This window comes from Sorex araneus, chromosome X, assembly GCF_027595985.1.
Source record: "Sorex araneus isolate mSorAra2 chromosome X, mSorAra2.pri, whole genome shotgun sequence".
NCBI classification, from domain to species: domain Eukaryota; kingdom Metazoa; phylum Chordata; class Mammalia; order Eulipotyphla; family Soricidae; genus Sorex; species Sorex araneus.
Genome location: NC_073313.1, coordinates 330876993 through 330899502, shown reverse-complemented (window position 1 = coordinate 330899502; position 22510 = coordinate 330876993). Strand labels below are relative to the sequence as shown.

The following is a 22510-nucleotide window of genomic DNA, read 5'->3' as shown; positions in this document are numbered from 1 at the left end:
CACGATGCAGACCAAAGGCGACTATTTAGGAGACCATTCATTGCCCTAGGGGGAGTAGCAAAAAACAGCAGAGGGGCGGGACTAGTCGGGTGAGGTCATCAGAGAGCGCCGCCCCCAAGCATCTGGGACGGCCACGCGTCATGACGTCATCGCCGCGCGACAGCTTTCTGGGATCCCGCAGTGGAAGGTATTAAGTTGAGCTCTGAGTTTTTCATGCGTTCCTGCATGGGTTCGCGGCTTCTGCCTTGGGATCCCTCTTTTTAGCCCCCAGCTGATTGTGATGGGGGAGGGGGCGGTTTGCAATGCGTGGCCTTCCGCGAAGCCGAGCGTCGGGGGCAGCATGGTTTCAGGACCCCCCGATTTGTTCTTGTGCGGCCGCTGGCGGGTTGGGGCTTTCCGAGGCGCCTCAGGTCTCTCGGGCCATCGCTGCCTTTTGGTTTCTCAGCTCCGCCTCTCCAGTGCTGGACGGCGGAGAAATTAAACACACGAGCTCCCAGCTTTCCCCGGAGGCAGTTTGGTCGTGCTTTCCCTTCTTGTCTTTCACGATCCTGAAGCATCTGCCTCTCAGTTCTCCCTCCTGGGGTGGTCTTTCTAGTGCCTGTCTTCAGTTGAGATCTAGCGAGGTCCTATTCGAGAATATAGTTTGCTTTCATAGTCTAGGGGAGTTCAGATGTCTGTTTGAAAATATCGCTCATGTCTTCCTGTTCGTTTACTGCAGTTCGTTGTTTTTCACTTTTGTCTGCCCCAATGAGATACCTGCTGCCCACTTTGTAATCTACTTGGATTGAGAATGGACTGGACTAGAAGTTAAACCGTTTGCTGATGTGGGGGTCTGAAAGTAATCCAGATAATCACTATCGGAATTCAAAGATGTTTATGATTGGTGCAAATGATAGGACTCACAGGTTTTTTGTAAGCTAGAATACTGTTGGTGAGAGGGTGGCCTTGTAGCTCAGCGGTAGTTTGCTTGCTTTTTATGTGTGAGGCATTGGGTTCAATTCCCAGCACCGGGGAAAAACAAGCAAACAAATACAAACAAAAACCCTGGCCAGAGAAGATAAGACAGAGATTAAGGTGCTTGCTTTGCATCCCACCGACATGGTCTTTTGAGCACTGCCATGGATTCGCTTCAGAGCACAGACCCAGGAATAGGGCCTGATCAACCGCTAGTCCTCTCAAAATGATGGTGTGAACAGTGGTTTTTCAATAGATTGGTCATGTTGTTATAGCTTTCTTCAAATTGATATGTTTTATGTTATCACAATTCAGAAGTAATAGAATTTTTCTTTGTAAGTCTGAGAGTTAAAGCTATAAAGACTGCCAAAGGGTAATACTATTAGTCATGAGCACTGACTGAGAGATTATGGTGTGTACATGTCCTGTTCTAAGATAGTGCAAAAATTCTCTAACCCTACTATTAGAGAATTTTGCTACAAGATTGTGGATTCCACCTCCCCACTCCCACAGCAATTATATATTGGATTTGCTCTCTGATTTAGTTCTTAAGTGTGTAACTGCTTGGCATAGGATGAAAACAGTTCAGAATGTACATTTATTTTTCTTCTGGATTCATGTACTGGTTTCCTAATACCTGAGTAATTCTCATCCAATGTTTAGATGATCTAAATCTTGTTTCAGTTTATTTTTTTTCATTGATCTTAGTCAATTAATAGTTTTAACTACCCAGTATGTGGCAAAGACCGTGTTAGTCAGGCTAAGCAACAGTACCCTGCAACGTGAATCCAGTATTCTAGCAGATCAAAACCCAGTGTAGGACAACATGATGTGAGGATTACTCTGGCTGCCAGACTGATAGGTTTTTGGAGGGGCTGGAAGGTAGTACAGTGGGACCAGGGTCTGATTTCCTGGGACCACATGGTCTCCAGGCTAGGTGTAATTCTCAGAGCCCCCAAGTACCCTGGGGTATAGCCCTGGAGGCCCCCACACCTCTGCAGGTATCCCTGGCATCACTGGACTATTGCAGCCCCACATCCTTGGCCTTTACATTTCAGCTCAGTTGAGTGGTTTATCTGAGATTCTCAGGGGCCCTGGTACTCCTGAGCATCCTTTGGAAGTCCCCCTTTCCGTCCACCCCCTTCACTCCCATCATTCTTCCTTCAGAAAGATTATTGGAGTGTTGCATACAAGAGAGCTGGGAGAGACTGATTTTGATTAGGAAGGTGACATAATCATCAGTAGATCAAATGGTAGGGGCTAGAGTGTGCAAATAAGTAAACATTAATAGCAGTTCAATTTTGGATGTCTCATGGATAAGGCAACCAGAGTTTCTTTACAGACACTTTGGTTTGTGATAGTGAGATCATTACTGAAGTTTGGAATTTAGACCATTAGGAGGAGGGAATGTCAATGAATTGCAAAGCAATTGCAAAGCAATTCATCGTGGGGGGATGGTGATTTCAGTCATGTGTTAAGTTTGAGGTGCTTCTTATTCATCTAAATGGTGTGCCCCCCGCCACAATCTTATTTCTTGATGTGAGCTTTTAACTTCCAGTCCAAAGTTTCAAGGTGGTCGTCCTCATTAGCCTGTTCTTTAGCTTTTGGAAGGAATAATCTAGCCTCATAGTTAAAAAACAAGACAAAACAATAGTTTCTTGTAATAAATCTCTTAATAAGTCCTTTGGGTTCTGCTGAATTTTAGTTCAACCCTTCTGGCACCGGAAGTCCACTGATTCCTATTCTTCAACACGATGGGGTGAGCTTTGGTGGTAAGGGTCAGAGAACCTTACTTGGTTTAGGGCACCCATGTAATTTACTTGTAATTAGTTGCTTTGGTGGGATTTATGAGAGATATGGAGAACTAGGCGGCTGTTGAGTGGCCTTAGATGTAAACGATGACTCGCCTGAGCACATTGAAACAGTCATTCTGTGTGTTGGCCCCTGGTGAAACAATATCAGCGTGACACTCACAGCCCCTTGAATAGGCAGGAGGAAATCTAGTGAATGAATAAAGGTTACCAGACCATGTCTGACAAGACCCCAGTGACGCTTGAAAGGATGTCTACCCAGCCAGAGACTGGGAGGGTGTACTGAGACGTCCTCATGGACTGAAACACCCACCACCTGATCTTACTTCCACACATAAGCAGGAGAAGTGGAAAGGTGTTTGAGCAGAAGGAAATGGCAAAGGGCTTCCTGAGGAGAGCCGCTCATGGGCGAAAGACAGCGAGCATGGCACTGGGGGAGAACTGCCAGCAATCAATCCTAATTACAGCTGGAGGACTGGAAGTGGGGAGCAGTCACTGCTGCTCAGACAAGTGGAGTCCGTTAGAACGGGCCCGGCGTCCACACCAAGGTTAGAATTTATAGTGAAAGTAATGGGAAACTGTGGCAGGATTTTTAGCAGGGCACTTTGAGATGGTTTTAATGAAAATTAAAAAAAAATGTCTATATTGTGCAAGATCCTACAATTACAGAGGCGAAAAATTAAAAACTTTTAAAAAAGTTTTAAAAATAATAGTGGGGCTGGAGCAATAGCACAGCGGGTAGGGCGTTTGCCTTGCATGCGGCTGACCCGGGTTCGATTCCCAGCATCCCATATGGTCCCCTGAGCACCGCCAGGAGTAATTCCTGAGTGCAGAGCCAGGAGTAACCCCTGTGCATCGCCAGGTGTGGCCCCCCCCCCCAAAATAGTGAGAAATGGAGAAAGTGGCAGTGTGAGAAGTGAGGAAGTCTTAGTGGCAGAGCTGACAGGACCTGGGGTCTGAGGAAGGTTAGGGGTGACCTCCAGGTTCCCTGCTAGTCCGAGCTCCCTCACGGAGGTGAGGAGGTGGGCGATGATTTCGCCTCTGTGATGCCGGGGGTCTCCTCTTCTCTTCTGCTGCGGTTACATCTTCTGTAGCCAGTGAGGAAGGAAGCAGTGGCAGTCCTTCAGGAATTCGTCATGGGGAACCCCATCCGGATCCCCCTAAGATCTTACCCCTGCCTTAGTGAGGCAGGATGAAGAGAGGCACAATTTCTCACTCTTGCTTCTTGCTCCACTTTTGTATTGTGCTTTAGAAAGTAGGTGGAAGTGTGAGCAATGTCTTCAGAGTCCTGATGGAGGAGTGGAGGGGGTGAGTTCCCATCTTCTTTCTGGGCATTTTACCATGTGCCGCCCAGGGTGGCTCAGCTGCGCCCCCCGCCCCCCTGCGCTCAGCTTTTCTTGTGGAAGGATGAATTGGGGAGAATTTCTTATTCTAGAAGAAGCTTTTTTAGTCTGCCTTTCCTTTATTTATTTATTTATTGGTTAGGAAAAAGGCAAATAAGTGTCTCTGTTCAGATTTAATGAGGGTAATTATTCTTAATACCTTGTTTTCAGTATTCACTACAATCCCTTTTAATAGTAAATAATTATTTGTTTATTGGTACTTTGAGACAGGTTATAATTGTGGGGGTGAGGAATAGAGGAAGTCCCATCATGATTCTGGAAAGGGAAAATATTTTCCAGTAGAAAAATTGGGTGAGAAAATTCATATTTAAGATCTTTTTGTGGGGCTGGAGAGATAGCACAGCGGGTAGGGCGTTTGCCTTGCACGCGGCCGACCCGGGTTCAAATCCCAGCATCCCATATGGTCCCCTGAGCACGGCCAGGGGTGATTCCTGAGTGCATAGCCAGGAGTAACCCCTGTGCATCGCCAGGTGTGACCCAAAAAGCAAAAAAAAAAAAAAAAAAAAAGATCTTTTTGTGTTTTTCGTACTTGGAATATTTATTTAAAGCCCAATACTTTGATATTTGTCTTTATTTAAACTTAATGATTGTTTTATCTTTTACTACAAATTGAATCCATTCTTTTTGTTTTTTGGGACATACCTGGCTGTACTCAGGGCTTATTCCAGGTTCTGTACTGAGTGATCACTCCCAGTGCTGGTAGTCAAGTGCCTTACCCACTGTATTATCTTTGGCGTACATTTTTATTTTATTTTGCTTTTCGGGTCACACCCAGTGATGCTCAGGGGTTACTCCTGGCTATGCATTCGGGAATTAACTCCTACTGGTGCTCAGGAGACCATATCAAATGCCGGGGATCAAACCTGGGTCATCCGCATGCAAGGCAAACACCCCACCTGCTGTAATATCTCTCTGGCCCTTACATTTTTATTTTAAAAGCAAAGTTTTTACAGAGACAATGAAGAGAGTTAGACTGCTTTGATCCTATTCCCTAGCCCTGTCTTTTTTTGAGAGAACGTTTAATTGGTTGTTATGTTTGTTTGTTATTGTTGTTCCTTGGGTGGATATGCTCTTTTAATTCCATTGCTTTCTAACGATGAGCATTTAGTTAATTTCTTATATTTTGTTATAGGTTATTTGTTAAAAAGTGTTTGTTGACTGCCAGGCAGTGTTAGTGAACAAAGTAAAAAATTTTGGCAGGGCTAGAGAGAATATAGGAGATAAGACACTTTCTTTATTCTTTTTTCTTTTTAAATTTTACTTTTTTATTGACTCATCATGAGATACAGTTACAAAGCTTTCATGATTGAGTTTCAGTCATACAATGATCAGACACCCATCCCTCCACCAATGTGCATTTTCCACCACCAATGTGAGATAAGATACTTTCTTTGCATTTTCTATTCTTGGCACCACTTATGTTCCTTTGAGCACAGAGCCAGGAGTTGAGCACAGAGCCATCAGGAGTTACTCAGAGTACAGAGCAATGAAAAACCCCTGGGTGTGGTCCTAAAATTGGAAAAAAAATGTCTCCCCCCACTTCTGTAGTTACTTTTTTTTACAGGCAGCAGACAGGACTGTGAAGTAGAGGAATTTGGGAGTTAGGGATTGAGGTGAAAGTGTGCTTATTTTATTTATTTATTTATTTATTTATTTGTTTGTTTGTTTGTTTTGGGGTCACACTTTGCGTGTGTCAGTAATTGCTGGCTCTGACTCAGGAATTACTCCTGGCAGTGCTTGGAGGATCATATAGGATGCCAGGGATTGAACCAAGTTGGCAGTGTGCAAGGCAAATGGCCCACCCACTGAACAATTGCTCCAGCCCCAGGTGTGTGGCTTTTCAAATTGAATGGTCAGAAAAGGTTGGCCAGTAGGTGACATTTGAGGAGTGGTCTGGTAAAGGTAATGTGCTCTGAAGCTGTTGACGCTTGGGAAAGGAGAGGAGAACAGTCTGGGAAGAGGGGAGATAAAAGCTCGAAACTATGGACTGGGTGATGTGATGGGGAATTAACAGTAAGTCTATTGAGGCTGGTGTGCAGTCACGGAAGAAGTTGTGGGGCTGGAGCTATAGTACAGTGGGTAGGGCATTTGCCTTGCATGTGGCTGACCCGGGCTCGATCCCCAGCATCCCATATGGTCCCCTGAGCACCGCCAGGAGTAATTCCTGAGTGCAAAGCCAGGAGTAACCCTTGTGTATTGCCGTGTGTGACCCCAAAAAACAAAAATGAATGAATGAATGAATGAATGAATGAATAAATAAAGTAAATAAATTGTGGAGGGCAGTGTGAGGGCAGTTTGTGGTGAACTTTTGCTGGATGTTTTAAGGACATTATCTTGTACTTAGAGTGGGGTTGCAAGCTTTTAAGATTCTGACTAGAGTTATGACATAGTCTGATTTTTTTTTTTTTTTTTTTTTTTACTTTCTCGGCAATAAACTGTTAGACAGGACTTAAATGGACATTTATGAGCCTATTGACCAAGTAAGACACAATGATGGCTTGGGTCTCCTTGAACTAGGAGGCTGTCCAAGGGAGAGGACACAGATTCTCAAAGTGTTTTAAAGAGAGGGTGACACATCAAGTGCCCTTTGTAATTTTAGACCTAAATAATCGGAAAGTTGGAGTAGCCATGAAAAGAGACGGGGAAGATGATAGTAGGTAAAACTGGGAATTTGGCTTTAGGGTATATACTCTGGCAGTCTGTTATATCCAACTTAGTGAGTGAGCAGTTGGAGATATAAATTTGGAGCTCAGTGGGGAGGTCAGGGTTGCAGATACTACAAGTATCTAGGCATACATTTACTAATGCTGTTGAAAGTCCTGAGCTGATCTAGGGAGTAAATTAAAGAAGAAGGAAGTCGGGCACAACCCTGGGACTGAGCCTGTGAGAGATGCTGCAAAGGAGACCCAGAAAGCAGCCAGTGAGGTAGGTAAGAAACAGACAACAGGAAGTCTTGGAAAGCAAATGAATCGCATCTCCAGTGTCCAGTGGTTCTCAGGGATTTTGGCAAGAGTGGGAAGTAGGGGGCCTAATTGCAAGAGATTCAAGAAAGAACGGAAGACAATGAATCGGGCCTCTTAATAAAGGCAGATCTTTGGCGAAGCTGATTTTAAAGGGAGGTAGAAAATAGGTCTTGAGCTGGAGAGGGATATGAAGCCAAGGTGTTTCTTTTGTTTTTCATTTCTTGGAGAAATAAAATGATGTAGGTTTATGGGTAATGAGCCACAGAGGGAAAAATTCAGAGACAAGTTTGAGTAGTAGAAACATATACATTTTGTGTATGTGTACAATCATGTATCATTTGATGACACTTTGGTAAATGAGCACATATAAAAGAGTCCCAGTAGCCTCTACAGTATAGCCTCGGTATGTAGTAGGCGATTCCATTTAGGTCTGTGTGACTACATACTGTGATGTTTGCACAGTGATAAATTACCTAATAATGTATTTCTTACAGTGAATCTCCGTTGTTAAATGATGACTGTATTTCTTTAAATTTTGTTTTGTTTTTTAAGGTTAGAGACCGGTTTAGGGGGTGTGGAGGTGTATGGTTTATATCTAGTGGTGCTCAGGGGCTCTTCCTGGCTCTGCTCAGGAGTGACCCCTGGGAGTGCTCAAGGGACCATGTTTGGTGCTAGGGAGCAGGGTTTGTGGGATGGAAGGCATCTATCTTATACCCTGTGCTCTTTCCTGCTCTCTCTCTCTCTCTCTCTCTCTCTCTCTCTCCCTCCCCTAAACTCACATTTTGTATTCTGTGCAGCTGATCAGGCTTTTTATTGTTTGCACGGTTATTTCTGAGTTATATACATTCCTTGTTTTCCTCCTATATTCTCCTGTTCAATTTTGGCTGCCCCAATCAGACAAAGTTCGAGGACACTTTGCTTTCATGCAGTGAAAATCTTGGCAGCAGTAGTAGGTTAGATTCTTAAAAGGTCATAGGAAAGTGCATGAAAAAAAAAGTCTCTCATTTACCAATTTTACCTTTGGTATAGGTTTGCTAATATTGAACTTAACTAATGTTAGAAATTAGTACCGATCTGATGAGTCATATTTTCTTTATTTTATTGCTTTGTAGGAACTCTATGTAATCTAATTCTTTGTTATGTTTTCTTCCATTTTGCTTTTTCCTTTTAACTTATGGTATACTTTTACCTTATAGATTTTTTTTCAGTTTTCAAAAAATTATGCCTGTTTTTTTTCCTGTATTGCATAGGTTTCATTTGGATTAAGAATATTATATAATATTTTAATGTTTATAAATCTAAATTTTAAATTCACATTGACTTTATTTTGTCTTATAAAATAGAAGTATCTAAGTTTTTCGTGCTTTTCTGTGTTCCTAGACACAGAAATAAAGTATTTCTGGAAAATATGGAAGAAATTACCTATAAAATTTTCTAGACTTGGAGTCTTTGCAGGGTAGATCCCTGACTATTCAATTTGTGTGCGATGATTTATTTAGTTTATGTACTTTTAAGACTAGTTTTGATAATTGATTCCCTCTCCCCACCCCCAGATCTCACTGTCATTCTTTTTATTCACATTTTAAAATTTATTGGTTAAAAATTCTACATCAAGAGAAGAAGCACTAAATCTTCTCTGTATTCTCAGTGTATCCCTTATTCTTGCGTCTCTATCTGGGCAGCAGATGCCGAGCCATCTTTTTAAAGATCTTGAGATCGTTCAGTTGCTTTCAGCTCTCATGGTCTTGCTTTTTACAGCCTTTCATCTTGGGTTATTCCTAGATCCTCATCTTTTTTGTTTGTAAAGGATTCTTGGCTGTTTCCCATCAGTCTGAGCCTGTGTGTACTTGAACTTGCAGGAATTTCTGTTGATGGGCATGTGTCCTTTCTGGCTTCCAGCATTACCATGTACTTCTTGTTTTTATATTTCTGCTGCCATTTTGGAGTGCTTTGCAGAGGGATAAGAGGCAAATACATATTTTCAGTCAGCCTTTTGAGACTGTAAGTCACAATTCCTTCCTGTGTGGTCTTCCTTTATCAGCACCCTTTGTACAGTTGCCGGTTGCCCAGCAGTTGTTGGACTGTAGGTTTACAGTGTGAGTAGGGATTGTCAGATGGACTTTATTCTCTCTTAATGAAAACAGATGTCTCATGGAAAAGGCCTATTGACTCAAAAAAAATGCCAATATATTACCACTAAATATTCAAGTAGTAATTTGTTTTGGGGCTACGCTTGCCAGGCTGTTCCTAGTGTTTTGCTTCAGGGCTGCTCACAGCTTAGTGTTTGGGGGACCATGTGGTAACCAATATTAAAACCACCTCCCACCCTCATGTAAAATAAGCATTCCAGCTTTGTGAGACATCTCCCTGCCCCAAATAGTAACTTTTATTTTATTTTGAATTGCAAGTCTCTCTCTCCACATCTTCCTGCTCTTTGAAGAGATAACTTTTTGACTTAAATGACATAACCATACATTTAGAATTGTAAGGGACTTCAGAGATAGTTAGACCCCATTATCTTATTTTATAAATGGGGTATCTTAGGCCCAGAGATACTTGAAGTATGAGGGACTTCAGAGATAATTAAACCCAACTATGGGATGTCTTAGGCCCAGAAAGATTCAGTAATTTATCTAAGGTGACAAAGTTAGTGATCAAACACCATGGAAAGCCCAAGTCTCTTAGTTTTGCTTTGTACTTGATCTTTTACACATTCTTGCTGTATTTCTTAGCCATTTTAATGAAAGAGGTATTTTCAACTAGTGAAAACAAAAATTAAAGCTTAAATACGGTACATATGGCTTGGAATTGTTTTTGAAACTGGTCTTACATATGTATATATTATGCTGATGTGGATTTTGCTTTTTTTCCACATAGATACTAAATATTATAATATAAGTATAAATTTTAAAGAGAAATGGCTGTCGGGTATACTCTAGCCTAAATGAAAACTATGTAGTTTATTTCTCCCAATTCCTCCTCTTTTCTGCTTATAGACTTTAGGTTGATTTATAAACTCTTTGAATTTCTTACTTATATTTTGAAGAAGCTTGAGGAATGTAGATATAAAGTCTTAAGATTATTTTACTGATAATTATAAGGTTTTTCAGGCCTAGTATTTAATTTTTAAAATACACCAAGTTAGGTTAGCATGTACTCTCAGGAAGACTGAAATGCATATTTGTTTTGGAAAAAGAATTTCAATTACTGCATTTTTTTCCCCCTGGCAAGCACTAGGGAATACATTTACATTATATTGCTTGTTTTTTAACAGAAGATTTTTAAAATGTTGGGGACCCAGGAGTAGACCTGGGCCTCCTCCATGTGCTTTAGCCCTGTGACCTGTGACCTGTGTCCGTGGCCCAAGTCACGTCCTACTGCTTGGAAAGCACCGAGGGTTTGACTGCTACCATTGTGTAGCATTTGTGCACTTGGCTAGCTCTGGTTCCCTCCCCCCCTCAGCTTCTCCCCCATGACCAAAATTAGGAAGAGGGGATATTTGATATAGTAGATCTGAAATTATAGGCTCAGAACATTTGTTTAATTAGCTTAATGTTTTAAGCTCTTTGAAGCATTTTTGAAATTCACAGCATGAACTATTGCCTTTTCTTTGGTGGGGGGGGGGAGGGTATAAACTATAGAGTGATCTGGCTATAACATGAATTATAAGATTTTATTTTTCTAGTTGATCATAATGGCAGGTGAAGAAATTAATGAAGACTATCCAGTAGAAATTCATGAATATTTGTCAACATTTGAGAATTCTATTGGTGCTGTGGATGATATGCTGAAGACCATGATGTCTGTTTCTAGAAATGAGTTGCTGCAGAAGGTATATTAAATATGGGATTACTAAAAAGAATTTGTAGACCAGAGCAATTTTTAGCAAATTATTTTAAGAAATAGATGAGTGATTATATGCCCTTTATACCCTTATATCAATTTTATAAAAGTTTGGGTACTTTTAGGGCAATTCAGTAAAATTCTAGAACTAGGAAACAAGTCTGAACTGTATTTTTATTTTGACATGGTTTAAAAATAAAAAATAAAAAAAAAGAAGCCCTCACAGCATTCTTTTTGACAAACTTTATCTTTGACCTTTTAAGCATTACAATGATGTTATCAGGGTTTCTGGAAACCCTATAGGACATAAACAGTAAATTGACTTTGACAGTCTAAAACAAATCTTATTATGTTTCTTCTGTCTTTGGTATTGCCTTAGCATTTTGGCCTGCTTCTTAAACATAAGTGCATCATGTACGATGTTCATATTAATAAATTACTTTTGACATACAAAGCCCAGATTGTAACTCCTGAAATTAAAATAATTCAAAAGAATTTTTCTTAGATTATACACATTCCTGTCTAACTAAAGATGGTACCCTGAAGTGAAAATTTGTGGGGAAAATATTGCTGGTTAACAAAACTTCTTTTTGTAAATTATTTCCAGATTGTTTATTGGAGTATGGGAAGTAGAAAAAATGTCTTTGATGCACTGTGTTTGGTGAAAGTTTCAAATATTATGTGATGGTGCTCAAAGTTTGTCTGTAATTCTTTTTTGTAGTTGGACCCACTTGAACAAGCAAAAGTGGATTTAGTTTCTGCTTACACATTAAATTCAATGTTTTGGGGTATGTATTTTATTTTGGAGCTAATTAGAAAATAAATTATGCATTATGTTAAGGTGATTTATTTTGTAAATGCTTGCAAATTACATACAATTGTACTTTATGGTGATTTTAATAGATATTTATTTCTTTTAAATCAGAATACCAAATGCCCATGAACCACATAAATTTAATATTCTATAAGAGTTGAATAATTTAAGATTATTTAATCATTTTGTGACTTTTTTTATCTTGTAAGTAGAGTTTTTAAAATTAATGCTCTTATTTAATATGTATGGTTTTTTTCTCCTACGAAATTTTTCTCTTGTAGTTTATTTGGCTACTCAGGGAGTAAATCCTAAGGAACATCCAGTAAAGCAGGAATTGGTAAGACTTTTGTGGATTCCGTTTTGCTCTATATTTCTTGCTGTAGCATTCTTGAAGCCCTGAGTCTCAGTACCTTTATCTCACTAATTGTGGTAAACAAAATTATTTAGAGTTGAAATTATGAAATTAAGCCAGATTCCATCATGTCTTCAGTTTTTCTTTCTGTGACCTTTGTCAGTGATTTGGTGCTCCATATATATTATATAAACCTCTGGATGGGAAATGTTATGCTTCTAGTAATTATTTATAACTTCCATATTATTTTTCCTATAAATTCTTGAAATCCTGTTCATCTCTACAACTCCTCCCCATCACTTTAAAACTCTTACACAATTCTTAAAAGTATATTCTAGTTGATTTACTAGCAAAGACGGGAAAGTTTCTCCCCCACCTTTTCAATTCCTCCATTAATTCATTTTCTCAGCAGTAAAGAATCCAGTTCAGCAACAAAGCTAAAAGCTTTTTTGGCACCAGTTGTATGTGTACTGTCCAGTAATTCTGCATTAGTGACATATTTACAACCTGTAATAAATCTTCTAGGTTTGTCTTTGTATTCCATTTAGATGTATAAGTATAGTCTATAAGGTCTGATATCTTGGAGATTTTGCTGACTTCAAAAATTAAATCATTCAATTTGAAAAAAAAATTAGAAATCATACTTATGGTTATCTGCTTGACTTGCTTTATGAATAAGAATATTAACAAATATATTCCTTATAACATAGGAGGTAAATATATATGTGAAATGCACTTGACATCCATTTATGGTTATTGATACATATATTATTTACAACTTATTAAAGTACTCAGGCATTTATTTAAAATAAAACAACTTCTAGGGATGAAAAGAGATCTATTGTTTTTAATTTCTGAATGTGTGGGCTTTTTTAATTAATTTTTTTGAAAGTCAGTATATTTTAAACTCTGAAATTATAAAAATACTTAAAACATAGCAACATGACATGTTGATTTGTTTGATATGTTGATTTGATCAGTGATACTGACATGAAATCTTTTGGTGACAGAAATATGCTTTCAGAACGTAACTTTTTTGTTTTGGAGCCACACCCCAAGGGTGGCTCCTGGCTTCTTGCTTGTCTCCTTGTAGCTTGGAGGGGGAGCCCTGTGGTGCCGGGGACTGAGCCTGGACTGTCAGAATGCAAAGTTCCTTCTCTCAGAACTCAGCTTAGGGAGGAGAACAATTGATGTTTCAAACAAGGGTTGTCTATTAAAGAGCATGCATACATACACCTGTTCCCTTTTTAGATATTAGTGGCAGATATTACTAATTGAAAACAGTGTGAGAGTAAACCTGTGTATAATATGTAAGGCATTAAAATGTCAAATTTATTCTTTCAACAAGTATTTTAAAGACTACGAAAAAGCCAGCATTATTCCCAAGAAAGATGATTCCCTGGTGGGTAAAAACTGATGACCCTGCCCTTGTAACAGATGCCAGACTAGTGAGGGAAACCAAAAAAAAGACAAAAACCAAAAAACCCAGAAATCAATATTTATGAATATATAGCACGTTAGGAAGTTATATGATAAAAAGGGAAAGGATTAGAGCCCAGGGTATTTAGAATGCTTTGGTAGGATCATTTTGAAAGGTGAAGTCAGGGGCTAGAGTGATAGTACAGCTGGTAGGGCTTTTTCCATGCACGTGGCAACCTGGGTTCAATCCTTGACATCCCATATGGTCCCCCGAGCACTGCCAGGAGTGATCCTGAGCACAGAGCCAGGAGTAATCCCTGAGCATTCCTGGGGATGGCTCCAAAAAGCAATCAAAATAGAAAGGTGAAATCAGGGCCTGTTAATAAGGTTAACATTAGAGTAGGCTAAGAAGAAGAGAGGTCCTGACTATGGGTATCTGGAGGAAGATCATTTCAGGCTGGGTTGGGCGGGTGTGTATTGTGAGGATTTTAGCATTTATGTGAAGAAAATAGAAAGTCATGAGAGGGTCTTGAGCAGAATTGTCAGTCTTTTTATAGTGAAAATATTCTGAGATTCTGCTTTTTCATGTGTATGTGTATGTAATGTATTTTGATTAATGAAACTTGCTTTTCAGCTGTGCTCAATCACTTACTCTGCTAATTTATGGCTCTCATCACCTTTATTTCCCCAATTGAAGTATAGACTAGACCTTTATTCTGATTAATGGTCTAAGAAGATTCAAAGTAGATAAGTACAGGATCCTATTATGTTTCTCACTTCTAGTAGTCTGATTAGAATTGTGCATTTCATTAGAAAAGTGGCATTCACTTGTCAATAAAAACTGGAATTAAATAAAAAATAGTATGTTTTTATTCTGTTTTAATTATGATAATAGAAGGTAACACAAAAAAGGTGAATACTGCCTCTTTCATTTCCTATAGAAGATTTCAGGTGTTGTATGTTGCAAGTATATGAGAGCTTAGTTTTACTTTATAGACTTAAATACATCAGAATTATTAATATGTGAGTTTAGGCTAATGCTAAATTAAATAATGTATATGCACAAAGAAACAATTCAATGTTTATCTCTGTAGTGTTGTCTTAGTCTAGTTACTTCTCTTTTGAAATACTCAGAACACTTCTGAAATGACTTTTTAATGTCTGTATTCCCTCTGGACTATGAACTTCAGGAGAGCATGGAGCATATTTATTCTATTCACTTGCATTTACTAGCACCACTCAATAGGCAATAAATACAAATTTGTTGAATTTAACTGAGAGAGAGAGAGCAATAAAACTTAGTGGTGGTGAACAGCTTGGTAAATCTATTGCCTGTCTTTTTTTTTTTTTTTTTTAATCTTTAAGGAAAGAATCAGAGTATACATGAACAGAGTCAAGGAGATAACAGACAAGAAGAAGGCTGGCAAGCTGGATAAAGGCGCAGCTTCAAGATTTGTGAAAAATGCACTCTGGGAACCAAAACCCAAGAATGCATCAAAAGTTGCCAATAAAGGGAAAAGTAAAAATTAACCTTTTGTTTTTTTTAATGTACATGTATTCAAAAAGTTCATCTTTTTTTGTTGTTGCTGTTATCCACTTATGTTTTAAATATGTTCTTTATTGAATTATATATAAAATGTGCATTTTAAATTTGTAATGTTGATTACTACTTTACCCCAGAAAGATTAAGTTATCTTTATTGAATTTCCTATAGAATATTGTAAGGTTTCTAATATTGTGGTATATTTTATATTTATAGTTTACCGTCTCTCCTGACAAGACTCATTTCCTTATATAGGTCAATCTTTCATGTTCCATTTTATAAGCAGCTATGAAAGTTAATTTTAATGTCCTCTGTAAACATTTGCCTATTGTAAATTAATAATGGCTTGATCAGGTTTACTATATGAAGACTGAAGTAAAAAATACCTTATTTTCACTGTAATGAATGAAACACTTAGGTGTTTGTATTTTTTGGTCATTTTTTACTGTATTGTGTTTTTATTTGGGGACTTACTGCTTTTTTGATACTTGTGTAAAATTAAGACTGAAGGCTATTCTCTTAATTCATGGCAGTTTGTCTCTATACTCCATTTAAAGCAAAATATATCATTAACTTTAGATGGAAATGAGGTTGTATGTTGATGGCTGAATTTTGTCACAATAACAGTGCCCTCTCAGTAAAGGTGGTATATGTTGTATAGTTGATCTGCCTGTGTTTTGAGTAAATTTTCCCTTGAACTGAGGAAGATAGGTTTTAGAAATTATTTAAGGTAGAGAAATCCAGGAGTGTTTGTACTGTATAATGCCCAAGTTCTCATAGAATACTTTTTCAGCTTTATTTTTTTCTTGCATACGTGTTCTTGAAGTTTTATCAAATATATACAAGTGTTTTGGAACAACCTTTTATATAATGCTACTTAAGCAAAGGAGAAACCCAAAGGGGATTATACCGTGCTTATATTTTGATTTATTTTTCTGGAATATTTGTAACAGTTCTGTATATCAGAAATTTTTTGTATCTATGACTAAAAAATTTAATTATATGTCTTTAATGCTTTTAGTCTTTGAATTCACATAATTATGTATAAGAATGCCAAGTACAGTAAAGTACTTTAATTTTTGAAAAAGAAGTTGTTAAAATTCTCTGTGTGATTAATTCTCCATAAGTAACCTTGAATAAATGGATTTCTTGATTTATGGTAGCAGATATTGGAAATGGTCTTAAAATGTAATGGATTTTGTAAAACATGTTGAACTCTTTCTATGACACATGAAGAGGAAGTCACTGATAGATGCAGAAAGTCTTTTGGCTCAGATGTCAGACAATTTTTGAAGTGGAAGAACATTTATAATGTTTCCTTTTTTAACTTTTGTACTCTCAAATTTTTAGTTTTTTTAAGAAAATAACTTATTCAAGAGAGAAGTAAATGTTCTTAAATCAAGGTTAGTATAAAAGTGTTGCAGAGAATCTTCTAACACAAGTCTGTATATTTTCAAGTTTTATAGAGAAAAAAAGAGATGAAAAATGCCATACTTCACTGGTATAAAATTAGACAAATTATTAATTTATGAAAATCCAGCATTATAATCTGTTAAATTGAGAATTTTAGGTGAATAATTAAGTATTTATTACTAGGAATAAAACTACTTTGTATGTCACCTTATTATGTACAATTTAAAATACTTATTTTGTGCATAGTGAACTGAATGGTAGTGCTTTGGGTTACTCTTCTGTTGTTTATTAATTTCAGCAATATTTAATATTTATCTTGCCAAATGCTGTTCTAGGCTCAAAATAAGGTCTCCAGTCTTTAGTTATTTTAAAGAAATAGAATAAAAGTTATGAGAAAATTAGTCCTGTGAAGTTTTTTTTTTAAAGTTATTGGAAAATTTATGACAAATTGTGCTCATTAACCTTATTGAGAACCAGAGAGGTGATGAGTTGATCGTTTGACTATGTACAGTTATTGTTAACACAGTTTGTCCCGAGTGATTCTCTGCTCTAAGTATAGATGTTAATTATATCTTTTATTAATCTCTCTGGGAATTAACAAGTTGGAGAGGTTATAGTTATAGGTATTTTTAAGATTAGAATTGGACTATTAATCTAATACTAAATAATGAGATTCTGTCCTTTAATACTATTTTAAGTACAATTTTCTTGTTCTTAGGTGCAGGATGGGAATTCATTTTAATAAAGTAGAATATGTTAAGAGGAAGATTGAAGCTTGAAATATGTCTTACATTCCTGGAATTAGGAGGTTATGTCAAGTTGATTGCTTTTTAAGATACCCTGCAGATTAAAAAATTATTCGACTTAGTTGTTAGAGATGGATTGGTATTATTTCTAAATAAGTCCTTTAAAATTGACTTGAATGGTAGGAAATACTTCAAAAATAGGCATTGTATTGAATATAGACTTTTTCTTCTTAAGTAGGTCATTGGAGAAAAAGATGCTTTAGTAGTCATTCAAATTTATGATACAATTAAAGTATAATTTTATGCTATAAATTATCAGAAATTCTGGCTTTAGAAAGTGACATTAACAGAAGAATTTGATCTTTGTTTCTGACCCTCCTGTAATGGCCAAGCGTGGAATTAGAAAGAAAAGAAAAGTAAGCCTAACATCTTAATTTTCACCCTTCATGACATTGTTTAGCAAACTTGTTCGGGTAAATTCAGTGGTTCTTTTACTAAATGACCAGGTGATTTTACAGAAACATGATTTGAATTTACTAATAAAAATATTCTCTTTATCTAGGTTTTTGTATCTTGGAAACACAAGTATATTTAATTTATTTTACATATTAGCATTTCATAGTTTTCATTAACAATTATTTTATGGGCAAAAGCACATACAAGTTTTCAATAGAATTCTGTAGATTTGCTCTACTTGATTAATTTGCTATTATGCTGCTTGTGGGCAGGATTTCAAGACAATACAGACAGTGTTTTTGGTTTGTAGATTTGTTTTTCTCTCAGAGTGAGCTGTCATAGACAACTTTTTGGAGCAGCCACGCTTTGACTGGATGTGCCTTTTAAAAATGTTTATTTTATGGCATAATTTTTAATATAGCTAGGAAGATTACTAAGCTCTCCAGAAAAGGGATAGCTGTAATGATGTCTGTTGATAATTGAAGTTCAATTTCAGTTCTGTACCCTCATCCCCCATCCCCAAAGGCCAAAACCCGAAACAGACCAGCTCTTTATGACTTATCTGTTCATAAAATGTTGAAAAAAGATGTGTAGTCCCCCCCCCCCAGCCCCCTTCCATAAACCTTGGAGTTCAGTGTCTGTCATGGTGGAGTAACTCTGCAAAGATGTCAGTTTAGTCAAGTGATATATTTCAGGCAGTATACAAAATTTGATGGTGGGAAAAATAAGCTTCTATAAATGAAACATTTAAAAGATGCCTTTTTATTCTTTGCTGTCAGTTTACTGTTGCCTTTAAGGTGTACCATTTCTGTGTGGCAGCTACAATAAATGATGGAAGAAAATTGAAGATAATAATTCAGCATTTCAAGATGCTTCTGCTTAAATGAATATAGACCTATCCAGAGCTAGACCTGGAAGTTTATAGTAATACAGTATTTTAAAACCACATACTCAAGAAATTCATCTGAGTGAGAGGATTAACAGAAATAGAAAAAATTACCTTCCCTCTCTTACATGGATTTTAGCTATTGAGAGACTGTGTTGGAAAATGTTGGGAAAAGAATACAGAATTGTTATATAGACAGTTTTCTTAGTGTATAATTCTCTTGGATTTTGTCCAAAGACAGTTATTAAAATAGATAATTATTATGCTCGGGAGATGGCACAAAGGGTTGAGCGTATGCTTTGCATGTGGCAACCCTCAATTCGATCTCTGACACCACCTGGTTCCCCAAGCATCGTTGCTAACTAAGCACTCCCAGGGTGTGTCCTCCCCAAAACCAGAATCAGTAGTGATAACAAATTGCCTCCAATCTATTGCCTATTGACCAGAGTAAATATACCTGGTTGATACATTTTAATTTTTTATTTTTGCTCTTTTTTGTTTGTTTTTATTTTAGGGCCACACCTGACAGTGCTCAGAGTTGACTCATGGCTCTGCACTCCGGAAACACTCCTGGCAGTGCTCTCTGGACCATATGGGATGTCAGGAATTAAACCCATGTGGGCTGCATGCAAGGCCAAGCTCCCTCCCCACTGTACTCTTGCTCCAGCTCCAGTTTTTGCTTTCTTGAGTAATACATTCTTTGATTTTTTTGTTTGTTGTTTGTTTCATTTTCTTGTGTTCGGGCCACACCCCCAGTGGTGCTCAGAGCTTTCTTGTGGCTCTGTGTACACTGATCACTCCTGGTGGGGGCTGGGGGACCATATGGGGTACAAGGGATCAAATCCAAGTTTTTCCGCATGCAGGGAAAGTAGCCTGTGGACTATCTCTCCTGTTCCAAATTTAAGCACTTTTTTTTATTTTGCTGATTTGTCTTTAAACAGTGACCTCAAAGGTCTATGAGATATATAGTATTTTGCAATTTGACCAATAATCTTAGTTCCTACTAAATTTCATACAGGAAGACATTACTCAATTAATAATTTAGCGTAGCCAGCTCAGAATCCAGTGTTCTCCCCTCACTGGTGGTATTTTTCACTCTTTTATCTAGCAAATAATTATGAGACACCTGCTTACATGTTCTTTTAGAGGTATGAAAGATTTAATAGTAATTTAAAGCTTGTTGGGTGAAAAAATGTGGTTGCTCCCTGGGGCCACAGAGCTAACTCAAAGGGCAGAGCACATGCCTGTATGCTCGTCCTCGAGCTTAGTGCTCTGTACTGTGAAGCTTCCCACCACTGTGGGTGAGCCAGAGTGATGTTTAGCACCACTGGGCCCAACTATTCACCCATGTGGCCTGTACAGCCTCTGGGTGTGGTCCCCAGGCCCTCCCCCCCCTTACCCAGTATTGCCACTTCACACGTTATTTCTGGATGGTATGACAGTACTGCTACTACGTGTAAATATATATATATATATATATATATATATATATATATATATATTTTGCTTTTTGGGTCACACCTGGCGATGCACTCAGGAATTACTCCTGGCGGTGCTCAGGGGACCATATGGGATGCTGGGATTTGAACCCGGTCGGCCGCGTGCAAAGCAAACGCCCTACCCGCTGTGCTCTCTCTTCAGCCCCAATATTTTTTAATTAAAGTACTGACTTGTAAATATTTTTTAAATTGAAAATAATTTACTGACTTGTAAATTAATTTTTTAAATTGAATTTTGTTTCCACCTTAGTAGACTGCAAAAAAAAAGTTAGTTCCCCCACCAGGTTGTAGTTCTAAAAGTGTTGAAAACTACTGATCTAAACAGCTGAGCAGTAACTGGAAGAGGTCGGACATTTTTCTCGTGAAAAATGATTGCTGTAGGTCGCATTGTTTTCTTCAAAAGGTATGTGTTGGTGGCCTAATTCTCCATTCCTTAAAATGGAGCCCTATATTTAGAAATTGGGTTGTGGCAGATGTAGTTGGTGCGGATGAGGTCATCAGGGCGGACCCTAATCTGGCATGACAGATGTCATGCTAGACAAAGAGAGAATTTGGCTGGGGGTGTGGCTAAGTGGTAGAAACACATTCCTCTCATTCATGACTTGGGTTCAACCCTTGGACTACACATATTTTTAAAAAAGCAGGTGGGGAGTGGACTTTGAAGATAGATATGCACACAGCCAAGAACAGATGAAGGTGAAGGCTGAGTTCAGGGTGCTGTTTCTGTAAGTCAAGGAATGCCCAAGAATGCCTGCAAACTGCCAGGAGCAGGGAGAGGGATGGAGCAGACTCCATCACTGCCCTCTGAGGGGACCAATCCTGCCCACACCACCAGGTTGGATTTCCAGTCTCCAAAATCGGAGGACGGATGCTGCTCTTGCATTGCTCGGTGTTGTGTGAGGCACTTTGGGGGGCCAGTTTGGGCACCATACACGAGCCTCTCGAGTACAGCAGTAAAAGACCTTGAATAACTCCTGTGTGAAAGTGTACGAAACCTTGGCATGAGAGGAAAAGTAATTCTGAAAGAAAACAGGAACCTAAATAAACTTACCCAGGAATATATATATATATATATATGTATATATATGTGTATATATATATATATATATATATATATATATTGCTTTTTTGGGTCACACCCAGCGATGCACAGGGGTTACTCCTGGCTCATGTACTCAGGAATTACTCCTGGCGGTGCTCGGGGGACCATATGGGATGCTGGGAATCAAACCCGGGTGCAAGGCAAACGCCCTACCCACTGTGCTATTGCTCCAGCCTTCCAGGAATATTTTTGAACTTGCTCAGAGACCTGAGGGTTTAGACCTTGAGGTGTCAGGGAACTATTATCCTCTCCAAAGCCCAAGCGTTCAGTCTTTTCTAGCACACATTGTCAGTCAGGATCTGGTATGCCAGCGTCTAAACTTGGTTATCTTGGTCTGAGGAAATTCATTTCCCCGAAGGAAAGAAAAACCATCAGGTTCCCACCGAGAGACTTTACCAAGACTATTATCCTATGCCAAGTGGTCTTCTTTTAATGCAATGTAGCAGTCAGGTGCAGATAATGAAATTAGATATTGAACCATCATAAAGAAGCTGCGTGTAAGCTGAGCTTTTGGATGAACACATGCCACTTACAAAAACTCACTGGATTCATCTGGATAGAGTTGTTAATGTGGTCAATCAATTTCCCTCCCTACTCCCAACCCCCTTATTCTGTTTTCTCTAAGGTTAGGTATTGGAGAACTTAGAAGTCGGTTTTCGCTCTTAATGATTTGAACCCAATTGACTATTGAAATTGATTTACCATGGATTTACATTAGTATTTTGATAGTCTACATATTATTTATTTGTTCTCAGCTTTAGGGATCGGTATTGTAAGCACGGAAGATAAGGAAAGAAACTAACTCAATTTTGACACTGAAAATCAGAGTAGGGGCCAGAGAGAGTGAGCAGGTAAGACTTGCATGTAGGTGACCTAGGTTTTGTTCCAACACACCAAATGGTCCTCGGAGACAGCCGGGAATGATTCTTGAGGGCAGAGCCAGGGGAAAGGGATCACAGTGGGAGTCTGGTCCTCCCTAACCCCCCGCCTCGCCAAATCAAAAACAAAAACAAGACACCCCCAAGTCCCAAATTAAAACCATCCCTCTGCTTCCAGAAAAGACTAGAAAGAAGTTAGGAGCGGGGAGCAGGGATGAGTGGGCACCCAGACGTTGTATAAGACCAACTGAGTAGGTTTTACTAAAATTAATCTGTGAAAGTAATAATCGTATGCTTTTAAATTCTCCCATTAAAATTGAGGGAAGCTAGAGTAGAGGTTATAGAAATGTACATTAAATGGATAATATAAGTTCTTATTTTTAGGATGAGAGTCCGTAGAGGAGGTCCAAAGAAATAGCAGTGTAATT

General features: G+C 38.3%; 1 protein-coding gene across 3 annotated transcripts; it reads left to right on the top strand.

The window, feature by feature from the left end:
* The first annotated feature begins 140 nt into the window (after positions 1-140).
* Positions 141-16916, top strand: C1D (C1D nuclear receptor corepressor). 3 transcript variants are annotated; one of them, XM_004609164.2, is made up of 5 exons: positions 141-187; positions 10817-10963; positions 11696-11762; positions 12070-12125; positions 14925-16916. In XM_004609164.2, the coding sequence occupies exons 2-5, from the start codon at positions 10826-10828 to the stop codon at positions 15087-15089; spliced, it is 426 nt and encodes a 141-aa protein (XP_004609221.1). In that variant the 5' UTR covers positions 141-187; positions 10817-10825; the 3' UTR covers positions 15090-16916. The 3 variants fall into 3 exon arrangements, with proteins under 3 accessions (XP_004609221.1, XP_054978998.1, XP_054978999.1); XM_055123023.1 differs by having other exon boundaries at positions 143-187; positions 10802-10963; XM_055123024.1 differs by lacking the exon at positions 141-187 and adding an exon at positions 7023-7093.
* The last annotated feature ends 5594 nt before the right edge of the window (positions 16917-22510 follow it).